This window comes from Ostrinia furnacalis, unplaced genomic scaffold, assembly GCF_004193835.3.
Source record: "Ostrinia furnacalis isolate ACB-3 unplaced genomic scaffold, ASM419383v2 OfSCF0780, whole genome shotgun sequence".
NCBI lineage: Eukaryota > Metazoa > Arthropoda > Insecta > Lepidoptera > Crambidae > Ostrinia > Ostrinia furnacalis.
In genome coordinates this window covers 99,391-125,999 of record NW_021131019.1, presented here as the reverse complement: position 1 = coordinate 125,999, position 26,609 = coordinate 99,391, and the positions used below count along the sequence as shown (strand labels likewise).

Sequence of the window (26,609 nt, the reverse complement as noted above, 5' to 3'; positions counted from 1 at the left end):
AGCGCCCCCCTGTCATTGAGTTTGGTGGGACAGTTCAGCGTGGGTCATCTATATTTATCTGTGCTGTGATATCTGTCATTTCTCTGTCTGTGTCTCTGTCAACTGTTGCCCTTTTCGTGGCCGTAAATTTTGTCAAAATCTGGTGAATGGAAAAGTAATATTTTCACACAAGTGATCTGACGAACTTTGTAATTATGTCCAAAACTGCTTCAAATAAGTTCATCGCACTATGAATTAACTTTCTAATTGTTTTGTTCTCAGAGTTAAGTCAGTTACTATAAATGATTTACGGGCATTAAATCTTTTGTTTGTGTTAGCGAGTGAATGTTTAAGTATCAATTTTGGGCAGTTTACGAGTACTTTAACTAGTAATTTTTGTTTTCAAACATCAGTCTCGGTTGTGAGAGTACTTCGAACTCATTTAATAAAGTTAATGTGTGTGAAAAGTTGTCGAAGTTCCGTGTTTGAGATAAACATAGTTCAGATGTTCTAGACGGTTCTGACAATGGGTGCAGTTGTTCGCGGTGTTTAAGAGGATGGAAAGGCTGTCGCATGACTTAAACCTGGCTCTAGAAGAGAGTAATTGCGGCCGGCAAGAGCGGCGGAAACTAGGGCTCCGTCGACGCACTAGGTCCGCTGGAAATTTGCGTGAGTAACTAATAGAAATTCATTAAAAAGATAGGTACAGCCCAATACTCATTATTTAAAAAACCTCAAAATCTTTGACATGGTAAACCTTTCCATTAAAATTGCATAAATTCTATTGATAATAAAATTAATATAGTGTTGTGTTTAATTATTTCAACATTATAGTATCTAATGAAGGTGTTAGTTGCTTTGAAAATAATTTTTATTTATTAGGAAGTTCAGTTGAAATGATACAATAATTTATTGTTACAGCGGCCGCCGTAGCAGTGAGTTTGGTTGAAGATGGTAGTTCGAGCAGCCCTCCACAGGCCCCACTCATCACGCAACCACTATCAGACTCCGATGACCCTCATCTAAACCTGCACAAATCAAGCAGTATGAAGTCCAGACAGTATTGTCAAATTGGCAATTTCGAGTCGGACTCGTTTAACGAAAACTTCTCCCCAACAAGACCAGCAAATGCAAGGAGGAAGAGAAAGTATAAAAAGATGCCTGTCGAATACCCAGATGGAAAGCGCTCTCCGCCCATCGAAATACTAAGTGTTACTACAGAGGTTAGTCCCTTTTTTACTTAGTTAATTATTTCAAAACAACACACATCTATTCAAAATAATTTAATAAAGGAAGTTAATGAATTATTAACTACATAATTTCTCTTTACTCAACTTCAGTTAGCTAAAAAAAATTTTAGATAGTAAAACTCCATATAAAAACTGTAAAGAAAAATATTATAATGGTTTATTATTACATAAAGAAAAATCAAAAAAATTATTCTGGTTTGACCAGTATTTTGGCACTTATGAACATAATAATATACTTTTTTGAATGTAATAGCTTTTTATCCTGCCCCTTTAATGAACACTATGGATGGATATGATGGTAAATGTAAACTGAATAGGTAATACCTTTATTCACTTGATTGTTGCTCAACAATAAAGATGACTTATTGTCTTGTCCAACTTTATTGTCCTTAGTGTTACAATCTTGGTTATTTGTTAGTCAAGTTTTTCTTGTTTGTATTGTGTGTTTCTGTTGTACAGAAGCTGAGAATCAAAAATATAGTCAAATCAAATGATATACTTTTTAATTGTATTTTACAGCCAGCCTTACCAGCTACAATAATTATGCAGACCCAAGGCCTGACGTCAATTCCACATATTACCAAACACAAGCAAGAAAGGTAATTATTATTATAAATCATTATTTTTTATTACTTACGGAGCATATTGAACCTTCAACTAAGAACATTATTATTGAATTTCAGGAATGCATTTTGTGGCAAAAGAAAATGGTCCCATAGAGACAAAGGAGACGTATGTGAAATGAGAGAAAGATCATTCAGCGGAGGATGTTCATCCAAGTCATCATTCTTTAAAAATGATTTTAAATGCAAGAAGTATGAGGAAAAGAAACGAAAGGAGTCTGTATTACAGCCAGGGAAGATTATACTCAAGTCTCAAAACGTTGAAGGCATGGCATCATCATTCACGAACACCCCATCACTGCCTGGTAGCTCAAGCTTTAACTTTGTGTATAAAAATTCCGGAAAGAACGGACCATTCCTCTCAAAGGTAACTGGGTACAAAATCACCACAGATCTACCACCGGTATTCAGTCCTACAACCAGTACTGGAAAATATCATTCGCGGAAGTTTAAACTCCTGAACAAGTCACACTCTTTGAGGAATCCTCTATTGTTCGAGGATTCGAATAGCGGCATGGATTGCGCGGGAAATGAATCTAGTTCGCTCAGCAGCAGTGACTCGGATGGAGTCGTGACAAATGACAGCGACAGAGAAGGCGACGATGAACTGACCGACTGGCCCGGAATCGAAGAACTGAAAGTGTTCAATAAAAGCCTCACGTTTAAATCTTCGAAATCCGTCAATAACAACAACAATAACTCTCCAAATTCAGTTAACATGCCTCCACCGAAACGGCTGAAGAAAGAGAAACATTTAGTGAAAAGCGGCTGGGCGAGTTGTAAGAATAGATTTAAAAAGAAGAGGCCTAAAGTTGATTCGGGAAACGACGATGACGCTATGATGTCCGATTCAAAAACCGTCGTCGACGTAGAGGACGAGGCGATTAGCAAAGAGAATAGGGACATTTTACAGCCTCACTCGTCGTTTTCCAGTTTTAGCGATATAAAGAACGCTGGTGTGTCGGGTCAGAACGCGAATGAGACGTTTTTTCAGTCCTTTCAGGCGTTTCAGGAGAAAGCCAGTCAGCAAGAGACGTTCAGTCAGACGCCTCGGACAAACTTTTCGTTGCAGAAAACGTCGTCTAGCGACTTGAATGTTAGCGAGAAATCGCCACAGAGCGACCATTATTACAGTGAGCATTCCATGGGCAATGCCGTGACAGAAGTGAGAGAAATAAGAGCCGGGTGCAGGAGAATACGTGAAGAGAGACCAGGTTTCCTTATCCTGAGCGCTGCGAATGAACAACTCTCAAAATTCCTACAAGATTCTTGCCAAACAGAGCTGAAGCTCCCAAGTTTCCATGATCCAGAGGAAAAGGAGAAGTTAGAATCACTAGCCAAGCTGTATTCGTTGAAACTGCAAGTGGAAATGGGCAGGCCAATTCTAAGAAAGACTAGGTAAGTCATAGCCTTTCTGCTTAAATGGTTGAATTTTAAAGAATTCACGTCTGGCGCAAAACACTGCAGTGCTTACATAATTAGCTGCTGTTATAATTGGTCAATAAATCAGTTTAGAGGCACAACTTGCAAAGAAAATCAAACATTGTCTTGTTTGACTTGGCACAAAGTTAGCAATAAGCGTTGAATGCACAGTTTTGATGCTTATACAGTAGTATACAGTATAACTTACTTCATATTCATTATGACTTGTTATAATAAGATTTTTAGGTTTAATTCATCTAATTTGGTACTATTGGATAGTTTACTTCAACTTGAAACTTTGTTCAAGCTTAGCACTTTTGATTTATTATTGCTGCATCATTTGCTATACATCTACCTTCCGAGATGTACAGTTAAGCTAGCATATACGGTGGCCAGAAGAACCTAAATGAAAAATGCCAAAATATCATTCTCACAGCTGAGTGAAAATGGAATTGGACATCTTGACAGCTTTAGACACCTCTCGCTCACTTGTGACACTGTGAACGCTGAATTCAACACGTTTCTATAAAAAATGGTTGCTTTTCGAACCAGTATCTTCACAGTAACTTGTGTTTTGTCGCGCCAGAATCATTGCAAAACTTTAATTTTTATATTGGTGGTGGTTCTGTACTGTTGTATAAAATGTTTGCTAAATAATTTGAACCTCTATTATTCCAATTTGTTCAGATTTGAATATCTTCACGCACCGTTAACCACGCCACGACACAACCCACCGGTCTGTCGTCATAGCGAGAGGTGTCAACAGCCGTCTTATTTCCAATTCCATTTTTTATCTGCGCAGGTTGTACAATGTTCCAATGTGTTCCCAGCAACACAATGCAGGCGGTGCGCGTTGAACATTCCTACCACAACTTCCCTACGGACCACAAACGGCGGTGTTACGGCGACGACCAAGACTCCAGTTTGAGTTTGAGCGAGAACTCGGTCAACTCCATCAACGATTTGGACGAGCACGACTTAAACGAGCCGAAGCCTGGTACCAGCGACGCACAGCAAGACCTCGTGGACACATTCTCGCATACGCACGTCGATAAGTCCTTGTTGGATCCAGGTGATGTAGACTAAATTTCTTGATAGCGAAGCAAATTTTAACAAATTGATTAATATACGATAAAGACTTAAAGAGCTGTTTGACAGCAGCATTAGTTTCTAAAAATTGTTGGTTATAGATCGTTTCATTCACGAAGACGCGCCCCGCCATTCTTCCGCTAATGTTTGAGTGTTATAGGTACACGCTAAATCATCAATGAGTGCACACGCACACTACAATAGTGACGCTCGGATTGCTCGGATCTAATTCCCCGCACCCCGCGCTTCCCTCGACCAAAAATTGGTGGGGCGCGTCTTCGTGGATAAAACGATCTATACACAATGTAAAAAATTACAGGCTCGCTTGTGCTAGTTGTTGTGAAATTATGAACAAATGGTTTTGCTATAGTCTCTAAAAAGATTTAATGTTTTATGTATTTCCTTTATATCTTAAGTCGGAAAATATCTTGAATAGAGTTGGAGACGGATATTCGGTAAAACTGCAGCGTAGGACGTCCAATCGCACGGTGGACTGTCCTTTTTTATGGAGGCCTAAGTAGTTTGCGGCTATTGATGTTGATATAATATTTCCATTCATGTATAAGTTATAATTTATAAAACGTCTGTACAGCGTCTGTCGCTAACACAGGCGACTTGTATAGAATAAACGCTTAATACTTCAACCACAACAACGCGTGCTGATCGCCATCGCCGGCGTGATCATAGGCCAATGACAGGTCGCGCGGACTGTCATGGGTCGCGCGGACTGTCATGGGTCGCGCGACCTGTCATTTTCTTTTTTTTTTCTTTTTTCAGCCAAATGACGTCCACTGCTGGACAAAGGCCTCACCCAAGGTCATTTTCTTGCCGTTAGATAATTCCTGGCAATTAGTGGTGACTGAGTTTGTTCCGGCGTTTCTTCTCAGCACTTGCCATATGTTTGTCTCGAAGCGCTGGTAGGACCCAAAAGATAAGGAGACATGTAAAGTGCCCCATAAGGGCTACCTTTTCTTTTTTATTTTTTACTACATTTTGACGTTCATAAGTGCCACTCGTGGTCTAAACTGAATAAATATTTTTGATTTTGATTGATTTTTGATTTTAATATTGATTGACCTATGATCGCGCCGGCGATGGCGGCGTAGGTGTGGTTGAAGCTTTACTGAATCAAAATATGACTGTCTGCCCGTTAGGCCTCAGCCTCGAACTTAGCGGGCAGCGGGGCGGCGGCGGCGGCGGCGCGGGAGCGGCAGGATCTTATGCGTAAAATCAAATAGACCGGTTCTCGAAAACAGCGGCGCGGGAGCGGGCAACGAGCGGGCAGCGCACTCCTTCTTTTGCCCACAATAAATCGAGCGTTAGGAATAAATTAGAATCGAAATAAAATTGTCGCCGTTGTTCAGACATTTCGTTCGCGAATAAAAACAAATATCTCGACAACACAACCCCGAACACAACACTTCGCCGCTAAAGCGCCGCGCGAGCTGCCCGCTTGTTTCGAGAACGGGTCTGCGTTGCCCGCCTCGCTCCCGCGCCGCTGCCCGCTAAATTCGAGGCTGAGGCCTTAGGTAGATGTGCCATATAGTATTACTGCGAACTTCATAAAGGTTGTTTCTATTCTATTTACATCGATGTGACCTTTTATGCATATTTCGGCTGGTACAAATGTAATGAATATATGAAGTGAGCAGTTTTACTTATTTATATCAAGCGTTTTCAAATGAGACAGGATTGCCACGTTATCTTAGATCTCTGTCTTTCTTTAAAGGATCTCTTTATAGTATGTGTTATATTTTGTGTTAAGCTAGTCTTATAATTTTGAAATAATATTCCAATGTAGCTTTAGGTATTTTAAACTGTTTTCGGACAAGTACTTTACGATTAATAATCTAAATATGAGTATCTTCTATGTAAAAAAATGGTTTTATACTTTTCATAAAAACACTATGACCAAAAAATCCACGTGTAGCATGTTTCAAGTCGCAATCGATTTCAGACGCGGAAAATTTAAATTTTTTACATAGTTCTTTTGAATTATTACAAAAACAGTTTTAAATTATTTTAGTTATCAATCCCAGTTTGTTGCATTCATAATCTTCAAAAAAATAATTTGAGTATCGCTACTTTTATTTTAAACTATTCACGAAAAAATATTAATGAATGAAAAAGCGCCCGGCTCCGTTCGATTCACACCTTTTTTAATTTGAATTTGTCTTTTAGCCTATTTAAATAAATAAAACTTACTAATACTATTTAATAAAATAATTATTGTGTACATACATTTTAACTTAATTATTTTAACAAAGTACTTTATTTTTTCGAATGGACGCACCAATTAGTTACTACAAACTTATTTAATGTTATTGTTTCCGTCTGCCAATACTTATTTTCTTCTACATATCAATTTTTAATATTTAATTTAAAATAGTTTTTTTCAATAAGTATAGTTCTTTAAACTGATCGATTTATGTAACAACTAAAAACTATTTCATAATGTCTGAATTAATAATCACATACCATTTTATGTCCATTAGAAGTACCTATTAACAATTTCTTACAAAAGTGAAGTTTCATACAGACCAAGAATAATCTGAAAACAATGGAGCTTATTACAAAAAGTTATTCGCCCGTTGAACAACATAATTTTAAAACAATGTTCTACATGTGTTCCAATTTTTTAATACAACACTGGATCAAAGGCCTTTTGTCACTTGTCTAGGGGCCTAAAACAGAATATTGGAGTTTGATTAAAAAGGTAATACACTCACATTGAGTGTTGTGTGTTATTAATTTATGTGATGCATGACCTTAGTGTCAGAATTAGATTGGTCCATGACACACAATTCGCGCGTGTTGCACGTGCCGTAAATTCCGCTCATTGAGAAATCTACATCTGAAAAGTTTTGGTATCTTTGTCTATGGTATTTTTGATCTTTGTGTAACTTGAACATGTAACCTATTTTGAAAATGTAATTCTATGGTTTTCTATAAAGGTTTTGAATCATAACTTTGCTACACCCACTATGTTGCCCTTAGGCTGCGATTCCACCAGAGATGTGCGAGTATACCTCGCCTCGGCAAATGAAGCGATTCTATTGGTTCTTTACAAACACATCCCTCGCTACGCAATACGCATCCTCGCACATCTCTGGTGGAAACAGTCTTTTACTGCAGTAACAAGATCCAATGAAAACTAACGAACTAGTATTTAGGCCTAAACTTTGGGTGTATGTGATGTTATTGGATAGTAAATTTTATGGTTGTCTTTTTACGGTTCTATTTCCAAATTGTGTATTTGTTAGTTTAAGGGCTTTACACACGGAAGCCGCAGATCTTGGTTGAAGTCTGCGATATAATAAAGAATAAGTGATTGCTGCTCTCTTTTTCTAGCATACTAAAATTAAGGGCAAGAAGCAGGACTTATGTTTTTAGTTAGTGTAGCCCTTTTCTGTCAGAAGACCCAGCCTTATCGAGTTAACTGCGCACCTAGGGCTGTGACGTCACATCGACACTGGTATAGACGGGGCGAACGCGGGGAAGTGGGAGGGAGTCGCATTCCAACGAGGTGCGCAGTTACCTCGATAAGGGATGGGTTCTAAACATAATAAAGGGTTCTAGCGGCAACATAAGATAATTTACTCACCGGGCTGTTATAGCGACCGCTAAATCTTTCTGGGCAGAGTGTGGAACCCTATTACCACGTTATTTAAAGGCGAATTTTGAACAACTTACAAATAATACTTTAGTGGCTCGTTGTGTAGCGTTTCGCACTTGCCTCACGAACATAGTTTGTGATATTGACGTTACTTAACAAAATAACGTAAATGTATGAAATATGTAACGATAAGTAATTCCTTCCTTGTGCGTTTTAAATGTACATGTAAAGGTCATTAAAATGATACAAGGATTCTAGGAGCATATAGGGTGTAACCACTAATACCGTCTGTCGTCAATAAGGTTTTTACTTTTTCATGTCATTATAATGAAATTTTCTAAAACGATGCTTGAGTAGGTACTTAAGTTCGAGTCTAATTCAGTACCTACCGAGTTCAAGGTGAGCCCGATTCAGGACCGAGTTGAGTTCAAGTGCCTACTAGAAGTTGGCAAATGTATAAAATATTAGAAATATCTACCCAGTTAAATATGTAATCCTAGAGAAGTTACCGAACTTTACATATTTGTACCTTTTCCATGCCATATTGTAACATTTTATACTTAACGCAATCGCTTCTAGACGTTTACGTGTTGGACATTGGTTGTCCCAAAAGCAGAGTAAATACAAATGAGTAGGTCATCTTCATAGAAACGCACCGAGCGCGGTTTGTAAGTGAGCGCGCGCCAATACGTATGCGGCGTGCACGCACACACTGACAAAATTTAGAGTGGATTAGCAGGAAGGTGCGCTGAATTTTGTCAGTGTGTGCGTGCGCGCCGCATACGTATTGGCGTGCTCACATACAAACCGCGCTCGGGCGTTTCTATGAGGATGAGACCTACTCATTTGTATTTACTCTGCCAATAATTAACGAAATTAAAGACTATTTAGTTGTAATATAAGGTTTCTCTAAGTGTTTTAACAATTTCATAATTCAGGGTCTACGTTTCAATTGTTATTTGAAAGCATTTTAATTTTTGACTGTGATTTAAGTGTACATGAAAAGAAATATAACAATATTTTCTGACAATTGAAACTAGACTCTTATGGCTAACATTCTATAATGTGTTTATTTATAAATATTTAAGAATCATGTTACGATTGGGATGGATATTGTATTAATTATAAACACAAATATACTTTTGAACTATAAATTACCATGTTTTATTTCAAATGAAAAAAGGTTTGAATATAGCATTTTTTTTTATTAAATAAAATACAAACATAGTGAAAAATAACAATAAAATAATAACAAATGAGCACCAGCACACGGATTTGTTATCAAACAAAATTAACAAACATGAAATTCATATGTTTTATTCTAAATCTAAAACAATTAAAAAATTATTATACCAAGGTTTATAACTTGATCATATTAATTAATTTATTAAATTCATTAGAGGATGGAATGACTAAACTATAGATTTAAATTCCAGGTTTCCTAAAAATAGATCTATATTTTAAATATCTTTGTACTGTGATGTATTCTCATGATTTCTAGTTTATAATTGACACTAAGTTTTAATGTCATTATCACAGGTATTGATGTGTAAATAAATAAGCGACAGAACATAGCATACATACCACTTTCACTTAAAACGATAATGTGCAACAATGTCTTTTTGCGAATAATTTTATAGTGATTCAAACAGCCTTATCAATCGTCCAATTTTATTAGACTCAACTATATCCACGATTCTAGTGTCTAGCCAATCGAAGTTTCTAAGAGCCAAAATGGTTTGGAACTAGCTACAGGGTGTAATATTTGTGCCGAAACATAGTTTATTGGTTCACACTGTTTTACAGCTTAGCTAGTTAGAATCAAGGCTGTGAATCCGTGACCCGGTTTTTACTCTGCGTTTCGAGTATTGATAAAATACAGGCAAAGGGGAAAATATAACCTACACAGTAGGTGGGAAATCTTTAGCCATGTTTTAAATTCGGTTTATACAGGGAGTATCTAAAACGATTCGATCCAAAAAGGTATCGTATTTCACACACGCATAGCCTTTTTATAGATAAAATATTTTCTCGAGTATAGTAACAAAATTTAATATAAAATCTGCTCTTTAAAATCCTATCATTTTAACATACAAGCTATATTAGATCGGTAAGTTTTTAGACACTCGCAGGGCTACTCAGAAACGCTGTACGTAGTTTCGTGTCTATCTGTCACCCTCACCCATGCTGGCATATCGCTTTGCGTGAGAGGGATGGCAATATTCGAAATTTAGAATGTTTTTCGGAGTAACCGCGCTGTATTTTCAGAGTAAAACCGCGTCACTAGTATTCTTTAACAACCTTAGTCCTCAATAGTGCAGATGAGGTCGTCTCCCTCCAGTTTCTGTCCATTGGTGATGGACACGGTTTTGATGGTGCCGGCCTTAGGCGCTTGCACGATCATCTCCATTTTCATGGCGGAGAGTACCGCGATAGGTTGGCCTTTTTCAACGTGGTCGCCTTCTTTCACCTTGATGGCTGGAAAAAGAACGAGAGATCAGTCTATATTTTAAGCTTGTGAGTATAAACGGTGTGTCTTTCACGCCACGACTACGAAACTTTGATGAATAAGGGATCCATCCGCATAGCGATAAAAACAATTATATAACTGAAAGTATCGCCTTGGAAATGGATAATGAATTCTTGTGTAAATAAAGTCGCCGACATAGTCCGACCGATTAGCAAGTTGAAGTGGCAATGGGCAGGGCACATAGTACGCAGAACTGACGGCTGATGGGGAAGCAATGTTCTGGAGTGGAGGCCGCGTACCGAAAAACGCAGCATGGGACGTCCAACCACAAGGTGGACCGACGACCTTGTAAAGGAAGGCGCTGAATGGCAGCTACCAACCGGGCGATGTGGAAATCATTGGGAGAGGCCTATGTTCAGACGTCTTGTGGCTGAAATGACGATAATGATGATGTGCAAATAAAAGTAAGACTTACTCAGGACTGTTCCAGGCATGGGCGCTCCGACTTGGTTCTTGTCGCCCTTCACGGCTTTAGGATGGATCTTCATTTCCTGAAAGATATAAATAAAATATAGTGATATCGATATCTAAAGCTCCATATCTATAGATTAGCAATAATGCTGTATTGATCCATAAATACATAATATATTTGAGTTATGTAATCTAGAACAGTTATCATAAGTATATACGGATAATGTTGGTAAATCTTTTTGATAAACAAAATAAACTGCCTCCAACAAAGATCTGATAACGCTGCATTTGGGGTACCACATGCACATTACGATAATTTTACGATCAGTGATAAATTACGTTATCATCCTGAAGTTTATTGCTTATTTTCTGGCAACTGAACTAAAAATCAGCACAATAACTAAGGTATAAAAGTTTCAGTCCCCAAAAACGGAGTTCAAAACATATAAATGAGAACGCGGAAGCCCGCGCAAATACCACCGGTTTGTATTATGTATTCTGCGCACTCCCATATTGTGAATACCAGTACCTAAGGCCAATTCCCAAAAACTTATTTTTTTTTCTATTGTTCTATAGAATTTGAAAGCAGCGGCGGCGTGGCGCGGTGCGAAGAAGAGAAGTGGGAATAATGAAATCTGATTATTCAAAACACTTCTCCGCTCCGCTTGGCCTTGGTGGAAACCGGGCTTAAGGCTGTATTCTCATGCCTGAGCCAAGAACCAAAATAAGGCTTAATAGCTGCATAGCAATATATAAAGAACAGTGTTAAGTGGGCGGGGGCTTTCTCGGACGTGTACACGTTGGAGTGCGGGGTGAGGCAGGGGGGGTGACCTCGCCAAGCCTCTTCAACTTGTACATGAACCGACTGATCGAGGGGCTCAGCAGCACCAAGGTCGGGTGTCATATCGACGGCGTTTGTATTAATAATATTAGTTATGCTGATGACATGGTGCTGCTGACCCCGTCGATTGCAGCTATGCGTAAACTGCTTAAGATATGCGAGGAGTATGCGATGGCACATGGACTCAAATATAATGTGTCGAAGAGTGAGTTCATGATCTTCAAATCGCGGACTAAAACATACTCATCAGTTCCGCACTTAACACTTTGTGGTGTGCCTCTGAAACGGGTTAACTCATTTAAATACCTTGGTCACTGGGTTACAGATGACTTAAAGGATAATGTAGACATAGAAAGGGAGCGCAGGGCGCTGTCAGTGCGTTGTAATATGTTGGCACGTAGGTTTGCGCGTTGTAAGGATGAAGTAAAAATCACGCTTTTTAAAGCTTACTGCCAGTCTCTTTACACGTGCAGCCTATGGGTCAGCTTTACCCAGCGCGCTTACAGCGCACTGCGTGTGCAGTACAACAATGCGTTCAGGGTGCTACTTGGCCTGCCGCGGTTCTGCAGCGCGTCAACCATGTTTGCGGAAGCGCACACCGACGGCTTCCACGCGATAATTCGGAAGCGGAGCGCATCGCTCCTAGAGCGTCTCCGCGGCAGTACAAATGGCATCCTGAGGGCATTGGCTGACAGGTGGGACTCGCCGCTGCTGGGGCGCTGGCTTAGCTTGCACGTCTCCAGTGCTATGTAAGCGGCTTCATATTTCATTATTTGTATCTTACTAACATAGGCTAAGTGAAAATTGTTACTAACACGCCGACGGAGACCTCGTCGATATGCTCGGTGAGTCCATCACACGAGCAGTAGAGACACAACATCAACGATGAGAAACACAAGGACGAGGAGCGCCGCTTCGAGCCGCCCTGCGCCGCCGACGGAGACCTCGTCGATATGCTCGGTGAGTCCATATTAAAGACATCAGATGTAAAAGGTAGAAATAGAAAAACCACACTACCACAACTACACTAAGTACACTAACACCAAGGAGAAAAAAAAGCAAAAGACGCAAGGAGGAAAAGCGCCGCTTCGAGCCGCCCTGCGCTGCCGACGGAGACCTCGTCGATATGCTCGGTGAGTCCATCACACGAGCAGTAGAGACACAACATCAACGATGAGAAACACAAGGACGAGGAGCGCCGCTTCGAGCTGCCCTGCGCCGCCGACGGAGTCCTCGTCGATATGCTCGGTGAGTCCATCACACAAGCAGTAAAAAATAACGTGGGTCGAGTCACGAAAAAACGTAACTGGTTTTTATCAATTTTAAAAGAGCGACATATTTTTCATATAAAAAGTTTTAATAATTTTACGTTACGTTGTACATTCCTCTGTGTTCGAGGATTCCGATTCGCTTCCACCTACAGCCTGATTATCACTCCACCAGGTGTGTACGGTCTTGACCGCACATTCCGCGCAATCAGCATTTTCACCCGAATTGTATCACTTTTCATACCATCAAATCAGTGCACAATCAACCGCTACGGCGTGTACTCAAAATCGTATCATTTCTGTCAATTCTAAAGATGTGCAGTAAGCAGCTCGTACATCTTTATGGTCCTTCGAGCCGGATGCAGGCCAGGAGCTTCCTCGTTATGGATAAAAAACGTTAAATCTGTAGGTATGTGTACTTATTTGTAACCAATATACTTTGTCCACAGAGAGGGACATCGTACAAAAGAACCCCAACATTCGGTGGGACGACATCGCGGACCTGACCGAAGCCAAGCGGCTGCTCGAAGAAGCCGTAGTCTTGCCAATGTGGATGCCAGATTTTTTCAAAGTAAATTATTTAATTACATCTAGAAACCTACAGCGATACATTGAACATGTTATAAGATTTAGACTGATAGAATAGCCAATAACAGGTTTCCCTCTTTGTAAAAGTACGTTGTTGTTGGAAAAAATATAAATAAAAAATGTTTGACGGGACTATTCCCACCTCTCGTTCCCACCGCTGCAACGCCTATGTAGGCAGGATCTACAGCTTGACCGCCAATAAAACCCAACCAGTGAAGATCAAGTTTGTCCCGGGGGAAAGTTAACTGTCATTGGACCTGCAAAGAAATTAATCAGAAGAATATATGAGGAGTTCGAAGTTAAGGTTCGACTTTCCTCCAGTGCAAACCGGATGACAGACGATGAAAGTAAATTATCTAGTGTTAAAATTTAATTTTAATACCTTTACTCACCACCACATAGTAAAATGGACTAAATACATTTTAATCATACGACTAAATAATCTTTACGCAAGCATATGCTATCTTCTACGTAGATACTTATCTTTCATATCAGGAAATGTTATCACTTTGTGTATCTTGAAATCTCAGCGAAATGACGTCATCGCTGCAATATTGATAAAAGATTACGTCCAAATATCAAAGGTAGAAATTATCCTATCTCTGGTTAGGAAACACTCGTATCTTTTACTTCCACTATTTATATTTTGTGTGTATAGCAGAAATTACTGAGTTTGCGTGACCCTATTTGGATGGAATTAAAAAATATCAATTATTAAGTAAGGATAGTAGTGACCTTAATAAAGTCTTGACTACCGACATTAAGAATCCCCACTCCATCCGGTCTGTTCCACTACTTCTCGCCTGTTATCGATGTAGAGATCACGTAGGTCCATCGCAATTTCGTCTCTTCAGCGGTACCTGGGACGACTAACCGTTCAACGGCCACTTGGTCGTCCTAGATTCGCCACACGATCCTCTCCCATTCTCTCCAGGTGTCTTAGCCAGAGAAATCTGTGATTTTTGAATCCGCCAAGATGATATAACTTATTTTAATTCGTCCCCAGGGCATCCGGCGGCCGTGGAAAGGCGTGCTGATGGTGGGCCCGCCGGGCACGGGTAAAACCATGTTGGCCAAGGCGGTGGCCACGGAGTGCGGGACCACCTTCTTCAACGTGTCCTCGTCAACCCTCACGTCTAAGTACCGCGGAGAGTCGGAGAAGCTGGTGCGGCTGTTGTTTGAGATGGTATGTATTCGCAGCTAAAGCCCGGTCAGTGAGCACGTAGAATTTTGTCCAATGACCCCAAGCTACCCATCTTTATCGCTCGCGCGTGGCGACTGTGCGACGGGCGCCCGCAGTGAGTGTGCGAGCGCGACAGCAACATAATTACGCGCGAGCGATAAGGATGGGTAGCTTGGGGTCATTGGACAAAATTCTACGTGCTCGCAAACCAGACTATAGCATAAACTTTGGAATTTTCTGCCCCCTAGACAAAGTTGTAGTAGGTAGTCTTTGTAACTTTACAAAATTTTTCATTATGGTTTACTGCACTACATCCTCTTACCTGCCGATCATGCACTATTTCAGTTCTTGTCCCCATTGCTGCAACTCTTGTGCACTCAGAATCTACAGGTTGACCAACAGATAAAGATTTGTCCCGGGGGAAAATTGAACTGTCATTGGATAAGCAATGAAATTAATTTGTAAAAAAAGAAAGGTTAGGACTATTCCCACCTCTAGTTCCCACCGCTGCAACTCCTGTGTATCCAGGATCTACATCTTGACCGCCAATAAAAACCCAACTAGTGAAGGTTAAGTTTGTGTCCCAGTTATGATTTGCTTATTTTCCATGAGAACCCTTAACAATCATTTGCCAAAGGTCTCAATACCAGCTGTGGGTCTAGACAAAGTGCACATTATAATCGCAAACCAGTCGTAAAGTGGTCGAAATGCCTTTTTTTTGTATGGAGTTTTGACGGATTTGATTTTCGATTCGATCAAAAAGTGCATTTTGTTGCAATACGTTTCTCCAGAATGGTGTAAGTTATATTATTATGATGACGTGATAAGTACCCTGAATAAGGCCTACAGACTAAGAAAACAATTGTATTTAATCTTTAATTCGCACTATTATTATTATTTATGTATGTATATTTTATGCAGTATAGGTTAGTGTCCGTGACTCTCACTCGGGATGGGGCACACTGAAAACCAGCGTCGTGGCCTCCCTCACCGGGGGCCACGGCATATGCTGAGTGGGGTCCCATTGCGATGGGCATCGCTGTGTGACAGGGTGGCACTGCTTAGTTTACTTGTTCTCTCATTGTATGTTTTATGTCACCTCTGTCTTATTTGCTTTTTTTTTATTTTACCTCTTTTGTCTTTTGTGATGTCCATGGCAATAAATGTTTCTTTCTTTCTTAATTATTCCAGGCGCGGTTCTACGCGCCGAGCACGATCTTCATCGACGAGATCGACTCGCTGTGCTCGCGCCGCGGCTCCGACAGCGAGCACGAGGCCTCGCGCCGCGTCAAGTCCGAGCTGCTCGTGCAGATGGACGGGCTAGGATCCGCCACCGATGAGCCCAGCAAGGTAAATACTGCATTTATGTTCAATGCAACTCCGCCAAAAGGCCGAGCTTTTAATGTGTGTGGACGGTTGCCGCTACTGATGAGCCCAGCAAGGTAATTGCTGCATTTATTTATTAGTGTTTATAAAATAATAAATATCCTTGGACGTTTTACACTGCGCTTCTAGTCCCAAACTAAGCAAAGCTTGTACTATGGGTACTAGACAACGAATATAAACATACTTAAATACTTTTTTTTTTTTTTGTAAATACATAACTACATATTATACATAGAACCCAGTAACACCCAGTCCAATACAAACAAATATGTTCATGCACACAAATGTTTGTACTGTGCGGGAATCGAACCCGCAACCTCCGGAATAGCAGTCCATTTCGAACCACTACACCAAACGGCCGACAAGTTTAGTGCGGTTCCGTTTAATGGTCCGACAGCGAGCACGAGGCTTCGCGCCGCGTCAAGTCAGAGTTGCTAGTGCAGATGGATGGGCTGGGGTCCGCTACTGATGAGCTCAGAAAAGTAACTATTACAGACCACATTATCTGTCTTGATGGGAATTTGGTTCCGCTACTGACGAGCCTAGCAACTCCAGCAAGGTGTTTAGTGTTACTCCGTCAAGTCCGAGCTGCTATTGGGTCCGTTACTGATGAACTCAACAAGGTAATAAAGGTTGCGACAATTATTAGTCTATAAGGAGAACTTTATTCTAGAACCCAGAAGCAACGGTCATTTATGGCCTCCCTCACACTAGCGTCTTAAGAGTTGCGCTGCGCAGGCGCTTGGGCAAGACGATGACGATCAAAAGACGTTAGCGTTGGTGGTCCTTAACAATCACGCGACTACATCGATTGTATCGCTGAAACGGTGGCAATTTTATAGCTCGTTGAAGTGCTGATTTATAAGACGTGATTTAACGTAATATTTTGTTGTTAAACTAAAAAAAATCACTAACTCTTTTCCAGCTGGGCCACGCACTGTATTTTCAAATAAATAGCCGCAATGTTGTCAGCAACCGTGTTGCAGCTAAATATAGCTCATTTTATTGAGCCAATTAAAAACTAAGGTGCGATTATACTAATCTAATGGGGCTCGTTCAACGTTCCCAGGTGGTGATGGTGTTAGCGGCAACCAACTTCCCATGGGACATCGACGAGGCGCTGCGTCGGCGCCTCGAGAAGCGCATCTACATCCCGCTGCCCACGCAGGAGGGACGCGAGGCGCTGCTACAGATCAGTCTGAGAGAGGTCAAGCTGGATGCCGATGTTGACCTGCGGCAGGTCGCCAAGAAGCTGGACGGATACTCTGGAGCGGACATCACCAACGTTTGCAGGTGAGAAAGAATATGACACACACGCTATATAGAGAACTACAGATCAGTTTGCGAGAGGTCAAGCTGGATGCCGATGTTGACAAGTCGCCAAGAAGCTGGACGGATATTCCGGAGCGGACATCACCAACGTTTGCATGTGAGAAAACATACTCCTTTCATATGCTTTATAGCGCAGGAGGGACGCGAGGCGCTGCTACAGATCAGTCTGCGGGAGGTCAAGCTGGATGCCGATGTTGACCTGTGACAGGTCGCCAAGAAGCTGGATGGCTACTCCGGAGCGGACATCACCAACGTTTGCAGGTAAGAAAACATATCCTTTCATATGCGCAAGCAATACACTTGCTTTATAGCGCAGGAGGGACGCGAGGCGCTACTACAGATCAGTCTGAGAGAAGTCAAGCTGGATGCCGACGTTGACCTGCGACAAGTCGCTAAGAAGCTTGATGGCTACTCTGGAGCGGACATCACCAACGTTTGCAGGTGAGAAAACATGCTCCTTTCATATGCGTAAGAAATACACTCGCTTTATAGCGCAGAAGGGTCGCGAGGCGCTACTACAGATCAGTCTGAGAGAAGTCAAGCTGGATGCCGACGTTGACCTGCGACAGGTCGCCAAGAAGCTGGATGGCTACTCTGGAGCTGACATCACCAACGTTTGCAGGTGAGAAAACATACTCCTTTCAAATGCGCAAGCGCACACACACTTGCTTTATAGCGCAGGACGGCCGCGAGGCGCTACTACAGATCAGTCTGCGAGAGGTCAAGCTGGATGCCGACGTTGACCTGCGACAAGTCGCCAAGAAGCTTGATGGCTACTCTGGAGCTGACATCACCAAAGTTTGCAGGTGAGAAAACATAGTCCTTTCATATGCTTAAGCGTAGGAGGGCCGCGAGGCGCTACTACAGATCAGTCTGAGAGATGTTAAGCTGGATGCCGATGTTGACCTGCGGCAGGTCGCCAAGAAGCTGGATGGCTACTCTGGAGCGGACTCATCACCAATGTTTGCAAGTTATGCACGTACCTTAGCTAACCTGCGCGTGCGCACATACACACCACTGCTGGATTAACCCTTTAACAAATAATGAAATTAGGCAATTGCTTAAGGTTAGGGCATCTCGTTTTGGCCCCCAAGCAAAATAAGCCCAAAAAAGATTTGCTAGCTCATAAGAAGAACTAATTAATTTCCGCGAATTCTAGACCCGTAAAAGTCCGAAACCAAAATATTAACCTGAATTTTTTTTATTACAGGGATGCATCAATGATGTCGATGCGGCGAAAGATCGCCGGCCTCAAGCCCGAGCAGATCAAGCAACTCGCGAAAGAGGAACTGGACCTGCCGGTCACCAAGCACGACTTCATGGAGGCTCTGTCGAAGTGCAACAAGTCGGTGTCCAAGGGCGACATACAGAAGTACCTCGCCTGGATGGACGAGTTCGGCTCCTCCTGATTGTAGCGAGCGCCGCGGCCGCTCGCTCGACTGCCCGTCGACCCGCCATACACCACACTCGACCAATACCGGGAACGTTCAGCATTTATATTTCAATTCATGTTGACTGCCAGCACTATCTGATACTGAAGAGCAACGCAAACGTGGTCCTCGCCAGAGACGGTGTTTGATACAAAAACATTGCAGATTTCTGTTCGAAATGTGATAATGACGTTTTGGCTTAATATTTTAATGGAGGTTAAATGACTACCGTGTGGTTAATGTTAAACGTTGATTGCCTTAATTATTATAGATTACGCGTAAATTTGACTATTTCAGTATTAATACATAAATTAAAGTATACATTGATAGAGGCATATCGAAATTTTATAAACGTGACTGTAACAGCTTTGAACGAAGTAGAGGAACGATACTGTTTGGATTACTTGTAAATAGGCTTCAATCTGTTTATTAGTCTGTTGGTATTTTACATGGAGATACTATTTTTACATGCAATGTTAGTGATATGAAAGTAATATTCTATGCACAACATAATAATACTTGTAATATAAATACATACTTCAATACAGATGTTCAACTCGAACGAAGGTGTTTGCCAGATCTGTCATCACATTTTGTTACTTTTTATTGAAGCGCCGTGATCTTTGTACTTAAATTAGGTTTAATCGAAATATTTAGTTTAGATATAATTTTATGCCATAACTAATTTATATGTACGTTTTTTATAGATTTATATTAAAAGGAAAATAAAACAATATTGTTACTTTAATAATAAATTTTATTTGGCATTTATTGTAGTATTTCGCTCAATTAAAATTTAAAGGGACTATTTTGCGATTAAAATGTTTGTTAAAAGGAAATTGTGTAGCATGATTAAAATATGGTCAATTTTAAATTAATGGTTAGTACCTACCTAAATCCACCTACTTGCATGTACCTACCTACTTACTGCTTCCAATGGAGGTTGGGTTACCCCATTTCTATTTTAGTATATAGCAATAGATGTGTTCATCATTCATCAGATTTTTAACACAGTATTGTACCAGATGAAATAATAATATTGGTCTAATGATTTAATTGTAAAGATAATAATATTTTTGCAAGCATGTTAACAAATCTCGTGTAACGAAAGTGGAAATAAAACAATTTTATTCATCGATTTGTTTTCTTTGCACAACCCTTACAGGAAAAATCAATAAGAACACCACGAACACTGACTAGATGTAATATTTGAATACAGACAGAACACACACACTTTTAGTTCAAATATCTTTAGGTACACTAGCTAGAGCTACCTCGCTCTTACCAAGTGTGAAAACGAGACAGAAAACACTTGAAAGTTTATTAGACTACGCAACATTGTAGGTACTACCTGTGGTAGTACACAATTTCTGTGGTACTACCAAGAAAAAAAACTTACAACATGACTTCACTTTCCCGCCAAAAAGCTCTAAAATATGTCATAGGGTTGGTCCGTGTCCAGAGAGTGAGAGCGGGAGTGAGCAGGGAGATGTGGTGGGGGGTGCAACTCGTCAATAATATAATATAATATACTTTAGTCGAGAGGCGATCAATTTAGTATCTAAAACATGTTCAAACACAAAATTTAATCGAGTAAGTTACTAAAGCCTTGTTCACACTGACGACTACTGACGAGTAGTTAATAATAGAGTACCTAACTCGCCTTAAAGCCTTGATCACACCTACCGAGTGGACGGGGGCGAGACAGTAAAATCAGTAAAATGATACTAGGCCGAGAGAGTTGGGTGAGTCGTCGAGTACCTGTCTCCCCAAAAAACTCGGCGTAATGTTCATACACACCGAGTACTCGGCCGAGAGCTATTACGTGCTCTGTGGCCGAGAGCACTGTCTTGCCCGTTTGTTTGGTACGTGTGATAAGGCATTAGTAACTAAACTACTCGCTACCTATTGACCAAAAAGCTGTTTTGTCGCGTACAGCGTACAGTTTGTATCCAAGTAATTATGTAAAAATTTTTATATATAAACTCGACTAACCCCCCACCACGCGTCCCTACCAGATCCCTCCTACTCACTCGCTCACCTGCTAAACTCGAAACTATACTAATATAAATGCGAAAGTAACTCTGTCTGTCTGTCTCTCTTTCACGCCTAAACCACTGAACCGATTTTGATGAAATTTGGCATAGAGATAGTTTGAGTCCCGGGAAAGGACATAGGATAGTTTTTATCCCGGTTTTTGAAACAGGGACGCGCGCGATAAAGTTTTTCTGTGACAGACAAAATTCCACGCGGGCGGAAAGCTAGTTCATAATAAAAGCCATGTAGAATACCACCTACTTACTCGACCAAATGAGGAGATCCGTAGGAGAACCAAAGTAACCGACATAGCTCGCAGAATTGCTAAAATCAAGTGGCAGTGGGCGGGGCACATAGCTCGTAGAGACGATGGCCGTTGGGGCAGGAAAGTTCTCGAGTGGCGACCACGGGCTGGAAAACGTAGCGTGTGCAGGCCTCCTACTAGGTGGACCGACGATCTGGTAAAGGTCGCGGGAAGAGCCTGGATGCGGGCAGCGCAGGACCGTTCATTGTGGAAAACCTTGGGGGAGGCCTTTGTCCAGCAGTGGACGTCATTTGGCTGAAACGACGACGACTCGACCAAAATGTGAACGGATATTTTGTCAGTAGCGACTGGTAGCGATAGATAAATATAAAGGCGAGTTCTAATAAATTACTCGACTAAAGCTCGACTATCGAAAAAGGCTAGTAGAAGCATGGAGTTATATTTTGTGAACTCGAACAATTTGTAATTTTTACATGGAAGATAGGTAGTTAATAAAAATTATTTTAACCACAATCTAATAAAAAATTTACAGTTGAAATAAAAAAAGATTTATTTAGAGATTCCTAAGTTCCTATTCCTAAGCCTTCTATTAAAGTTCAGTAAAAAAATCAAAGACTACTACGAAATATGTGCATACGGATTAATTGAAATAAAAAATTACCTTCGAGTAAATTTCGGATGGAGACACCATAATCTGTTTGCCTGTTATTATGTGCGATCATAATGTAATTCGACATGAATATCTGTTATAGCCTGACCAGGAACATAAAAACCCTGGCATAGAGGCGCTTCAATTGCATTTGATAGTGCAACACTGAGTACAGTCGTACATGTGTTAAATTAATAGGCTAAATTTATGTATCAGGATTCAGGATTACGGGCTAATTTGATATTTTCATAAATGAACGAAAAATATTATTAAAGGTAACCTGGTTTAAATAAATTAAATGAAACCACCAATCGAGCTAGTAGGATTTATTTTATTATTCATCAATAATCAAATTCAGAACTTGAATATTCAACTGCAATGTCTGCTCATGAACGCTTCAAACTCGGTACTTCTTTCCCAATTCCATAAAATTATGAATAATTACCGACATTCGCGGTAAAAGTGATAAATTAATCACATTTAACAGTGATTATTTAATAATTCAACCTTAGTATATAACAAATTTCATGAAAGAGAACAACATCTTGTGTACGTGCTCGTGTACAACCAAACTTTTGAACGTTTTGATATCATATATTAATATAATTTGGCATAATGAGTTTGGAATGTTTCTTGCATAATATTACTTTTCTATGATGCCCATAACGTAATGTTTTAATTTAAAGTGAAAAATAGGTTAAGGTGCGGCGGGGGTGGCCCTTGGGCCACCCCTAAGCCGCCTATTTAGTTTTATACACACGTAAATGACCTCATATTAATCACATTTACCAAATCATGCGGTAATTATTCATAATAACCGGCGATTATTCATAATTTTCACATTTATCACTTTGACCGTAACATATATATGTAATACTTACTACACGGATATATTTAATTGGAATTTGTTATTCTTTCAAGCAACTTTCATCCAAACTTTCGCTTTTCTAATATTAGTAGGATTAGACTTAGTGAAAGTTTGGATGTCTGGATGTTTGTTACTCTTTCACGCAAAAACTACTGAACGGATTTTGATGAAACTTTACAGTATTATTGTTTATAACCCAGAATAACATATAGGCTATAATTTATAACGATCTGTGACAAACTAAATTTCACGCGGGTGAAACAGCGGGCAAAAGCTAGTGATGTAATAAATTATGTTTTTACATTTTACCTTATTCATCTTGGGATTCATCAAGTAGTTATCATTTATTTTGAGGAGATTGGTCCTTATATTTACTCTAATTAGGAAATAAAAAGAATATAATTTTATAATGAAAACTTTATTAAAAAAAAATTACATCAATAAATCACTAGGTAGATAGAAAGTTACAATTTGATGAGGTTTAAGTTAAGCAATATTCACGAACTGCTTAGCAGCTCAACTCAATATAGTCTTCAGAATGATTACTGTGTATAAAATACCAGTTTTGTATTTCAGCAAAAGACACTCTACCTAAATAACAAATGTACCTACCTATTTTATATTCGTATAAGTTAAAAGCTTACACTCAAAAAAATGTGTACAATCAGTCAAAGTACCTTTAAGGTATACTATAGGCTAGGACTTTTAAAAGTAGAGTTTGGCTGTAGAGTCGCGCTGAAAATTAGAAAATCTTAATTTCTTGGCTCTATAATCTTCAACAGTAGTATTTTCAACGGCTTTAACAGCCTTTCGGAATATTGAAGATTATTAACCATGAGTAGCAACCATGTAGCGACGATATTTTTGTAACACTTGACTTCAAATAGTAATATTTAGGAAAATAAATATGGAATAGTTATAGTTAGTGTGTCTTTTGTTAGAGTATTTGTATATTTTGTATAATACCTATTCTAGATATTTGACTATTGTCGTTAGGTACTTATCTTCGTAACTTGAGGTAAGGTTTAGGTACCTTTTCTTATTAACTTATTACGTGATATGCCTTTTTATGAGACCGATGCGTGCACCACTGGTCTTATAAGCCTCGTGGCAATATGTCTTTAAGCGAGCGAGGATCACACCGTAAGATAATTTAGCCCAGCTAAGAAGCTAATATTTATTTATATTTACTTGTAACATGCAAAAATTGCTAAGCGCCTGCGCATTATGACGACCAGCTTTAATTTTTGAAAACATACATACTTAGGCCTAATTCACACGAGAGCTTTTTTAACGTCCGTTAAAAAAGCGTTCAAATAGAACATAATATGCATACCCAAGCCTATTCCCAACGCTCTGCGTTGAAAATGCAACACTGCTCGATAAAAAAGCGTCGCGTTTTAAAAGCGCCGACGTGTGAACACGTACTTGGGTATGCANCATACCCAAGCCTATTCCCAACGCTCTGCGTTGAAAATGCAACACTGCTCGATAAAAAAGCGTCGCGTTTTAAAAGCGCCGACGTGTGAACACGTACTTGGGTATGCATATGTTCTATTTGAACGCTTTTTTAACGGACGTTAAAAAAGCTCTCGTGTGAATTAGGCCTTAGACCCAGAATGTATTTTGGTGAGTTACAAAATTGTACCTACTTTAAGCTTTGACATTTATTTAATAATTAATATCGATTCTATACCGGGTATCCCGAGCTACTGAACAAGCCCAAAACAAGAAAACACTGATTGCCATTTACTAGATAAGCTAAGGATTTCTATAGTAGGTATTTTAGATGTGTCGCTTACACTATACAGGGTGTTAGGTAAATGGGAATATGAGCCGGCACTAGCCCATGTGNAGTCAGAAATTTGATATCATCATTTTAATTTTTTTTAATTTTCATACAAAATAAATTTTATAAAATCTGATTTGTATGAAAATTAAAATAATTAAAATGAAGATATCAAATTTCTGACTTCACCATACCATTTATATGCCCATGTTAACATGGGCTAGTGTCGGCTGATATACCTACCCATTTACCTAACACCCTGTAGAGCATAGGATACAAAATATTATACTTTTCAAAAAGATTTTAATAAATTAGCACAATGAAGATGACCAATGAAGAGCAATAAGAAAGTGTAAGTTCTCAGTTCGAGTCTCAAATCCAGTTATTTAAAACCGCTTGATACTAGTTGGTAGTTTGAATTTGTCTTGTTCAGTATTTTAGAATATTACTTACCTATTTCATTAACGTTATTAATACAAAATATAAACTAACTATATTTTATTGGGTTCAGTCTCCACGGACACATAACCCCTCGACCACGAATTTGTATAAACAAATGTATTATAACCAAGCCACCTACCATCTAATGTCTGGCCGAGAGGCTTAAACTGTAAGTAAATACTTTAAAACTAAACAACAGTTTGTAAATAACTTGACATTATTTGTTCTTACAATCTAATGACAAAAAAAAACACTGGCAGCTTTATTTTGTTGTTTCCATCATTCTTAGAAGTAAGGTATTAAAAATGCAATGAGTAGTGCTATGGACTTGCGTTTAGTAACTAGACTAACAGTGAATATTTTTTATAGTGAGTAAGCATTTGTTTATTAATATGGATGGATGTGTCGGGCCCTTTTCAGGGCACTTTTCACCAATTTAACTTTCTGCTATTGATATTGCGTATAAAATAATGCATTGTAAAATTATTATAAAACATTCGGTCTATAAAACCTTATGCATCTTGGCCTCTGTAAGTACTTTAATCCTACCACTGAACATAGGTCATTTTACTTAGTCTGCATCTACAAATTACAATGTTCCCCCATAACCTTTTGTACTAATTTATCCTAATTGTGTCTAATAGCACCTTATTTATTCCACTTTACATAGTTAATGGAATACAATCGTCTTATAAGCTAGTAGAATATTGGCTACATATTTTTGACTACCTACGGGACGTTAAGGGATATTATTTCAAAAATTTATGAAAAAATATTTCTCTACACCCAGTATTTTGACTTACCGAGTCACGTTAAAGTGTACATATGAAAATAGATGAAACTAGACCTATTTTTATCAACAAAAAAGGGGTCAAAATTTTTTTGAGCTTTTTTTTTAATTTTTTATAGATTTTTTTTTCTTCCAATTACTTATTGTAAAGAAAACGTAAGAACTTTTAAACTAAGCGGTATATCCTGATAAAATAAAAACAGTAATAATGCTAAATAACAGGCGATACTAAAAAAATACATAAAATACACAAAAAATGCCAATAAATAATAAAAAATGATACTTTTTGAAAAAAAATCAGCTTTCAAATTCGTGTTTTTTTGGTTATTGGAATTTCTCCAAAAAATGCCCCTATAACCGGTGGTTTTTATTACTTTGTATTATTCTCTATCGTATTACCTTCGTAAAACCAAAAATCGCATGTCTCTATCCCTATCACAACGTTTGCAATGATCGTTTGAACTAAGCCTTTCCGGGCGCGCCATTCAACGCTTCGTTAACAACGAAACTGAAAATGGCTCTAGATTTGTAATTTTGATAAAGACAAGTTAGATTTCAAATAAAAACAAAAGATTTCGAAGTAAAATAAGCATTTTAGTTAAAATTAAAATTGTCTCTACCTGTAGCGGAGAATAATGTTGTGGCAGGCCTTTGTTCAAACGATCATAGCAAATGTTGTGATAGGGATAGGGACATGCGATTTTTGGTATTACAAAGGTAATACGATAGAGAATAATACAAAGTAATAAAAACCACCGGTTGTAGGGGCATTTTTTGGAGAAATTTATCCAATAACCAAAAAAACACGAATTTAAAAGCTGT

At 39.3% G+C, this 26,609-nt stretch overlaps 3 protein-coding genes across 5 annotated transcripts in view; 2 read left to right on the top strand and 1 right to left on the bottom strand.

The window, feature by feature from the left end:
- The window catches only part of Kat60 (katanin p60), a 144,645-nt gene extending 124,563 nt beyond the window's left edge, over positions 1 to 20,082 (top strand). Inside the window, exons 6-12 of the mRNA XM_028300666.1 lie at positions 12,657 to 12,721; positions 13,479 to 13,600; positions 14,624 to 14,803; positions 15,992 to 16,150; positions 17,256 to 17,354; positions 17,835 to 17,959; positions 18,729 to 20,082. Coding sequence (XP_028156467.1) covers positions 12,657 to 12,721; positions 13,479 to 13,600; positions 14,624 to 14,803; positions 15,992 to 16,150; positions 17,256 to 17,354; positions 17,835 to 17,959; positions 18,729 to 18,927 — 949 coding nt within the window. The 3' untranslated portion in view covers positions 18,928 to 20,082. The remainder of the gene's footprint in view (positions 1 to 12,656; positions 12,722 to 13,478; positions 13,601 to 14,623; positions 14,804 to 15,991; positions 16,151 to 17,255; positions 17,355 to 17,834; positions 17,960 to 18,728) is intronic.
- LOC114350037 (uncharacterized) lies at positions 99 to 4,516 on the top strand. Of its 3 annotated transcripts, XM_028300663.1 has the most exons (6): positions 108 to 154; positions 494 to 648; positions 901 to 1,202; positions 1,749 to 1,828; positions 1,913 to 3,250; positions 4,105 to 4,516. In XM_028300663.1, the coding sequence occupies exons 2-6, from the start codon at positions 537 to 539 to the stop codon at positions 4,358 to 4,360; spliced, it is 2,088 nt and encodes a 695-aa protein (XP_028156464.1). In that variant the 5' UTR covers positions 108 to 154; positions 494 to 536; the 3' UTR covers positions 4,361 to 4,516. The 3 variants fall into 3 exon arrangements, with proteins under 3 accessions (XP_028156463.1, XP_028156466.1, XP_028156464.1); XM_028300662.1 differs by having other exon boundaries at positions 99 to 648; XM_028300665.1 differs by having other exon boundaries at positions 99 to 648; positions 4,077 to 4,224.
- On the bottom strand, positions 9,449 to 11,027 carry LOC114350042 (pyruvate carboxylase, mitochondrial-like). The gene is made up of 2 exons (XM_028300674.1): positions 10,925 to 11,027; positions 9,449 to 10,457 (listed from the first exon to the last, which is right to left on the bottom strand). The coding sequence occupies exons 1-2, from the start codon at positions 10,995 to 10,997 to the stop codon at positions 10,282 to 10,284; spliced, it is 249 nt and encodes an 82-aa protein (XP_028156475.1). The 5' UTR covers positions 10,998 to 11,027; the 3' UTR covers positions 9,449 to 10,281.
- Positions 20,083 to 26,609: the final 6,527 nt, after the last annotated feature.

Coding starts and splice junctions, on each gene's coding strand:
- LOC114350037 (XM_028300662.1), top strand. CDS start 537: ATGGAAAGGCTGTCGCATGACTTAAACCTGGCTCTAGAAGAGAGTAAT. Junction 649..900: donor TAGGTCCGCTGGAAATTTGC/GTGAGTAACTAA, acceptor TTATTGTTACAG/CGGCCGCCGTAGCAGTGAGT. Junction 3,251..4,104: donor CCAATTCTAAGAAAGACTAG/GTAAGTCATAGC, acceptor ATGTGTTCCCAG/CAACACAATGCAGGCGGTGC.
- LOC114350042 (XM_028300674.1), bottom strand. CDS start 10,997: ATGAAGATCCATCCTAAAGCCGTGAAGGGCGACAAGAACCAAGTCGGA. Junction 10,458..10,924: donor CATGCCTGGAACAGTCCTGA/GTAAGTCTTACT, acceptor TTCTTTTTCCAG/CCATCAAGGTGAAAGAAGGC.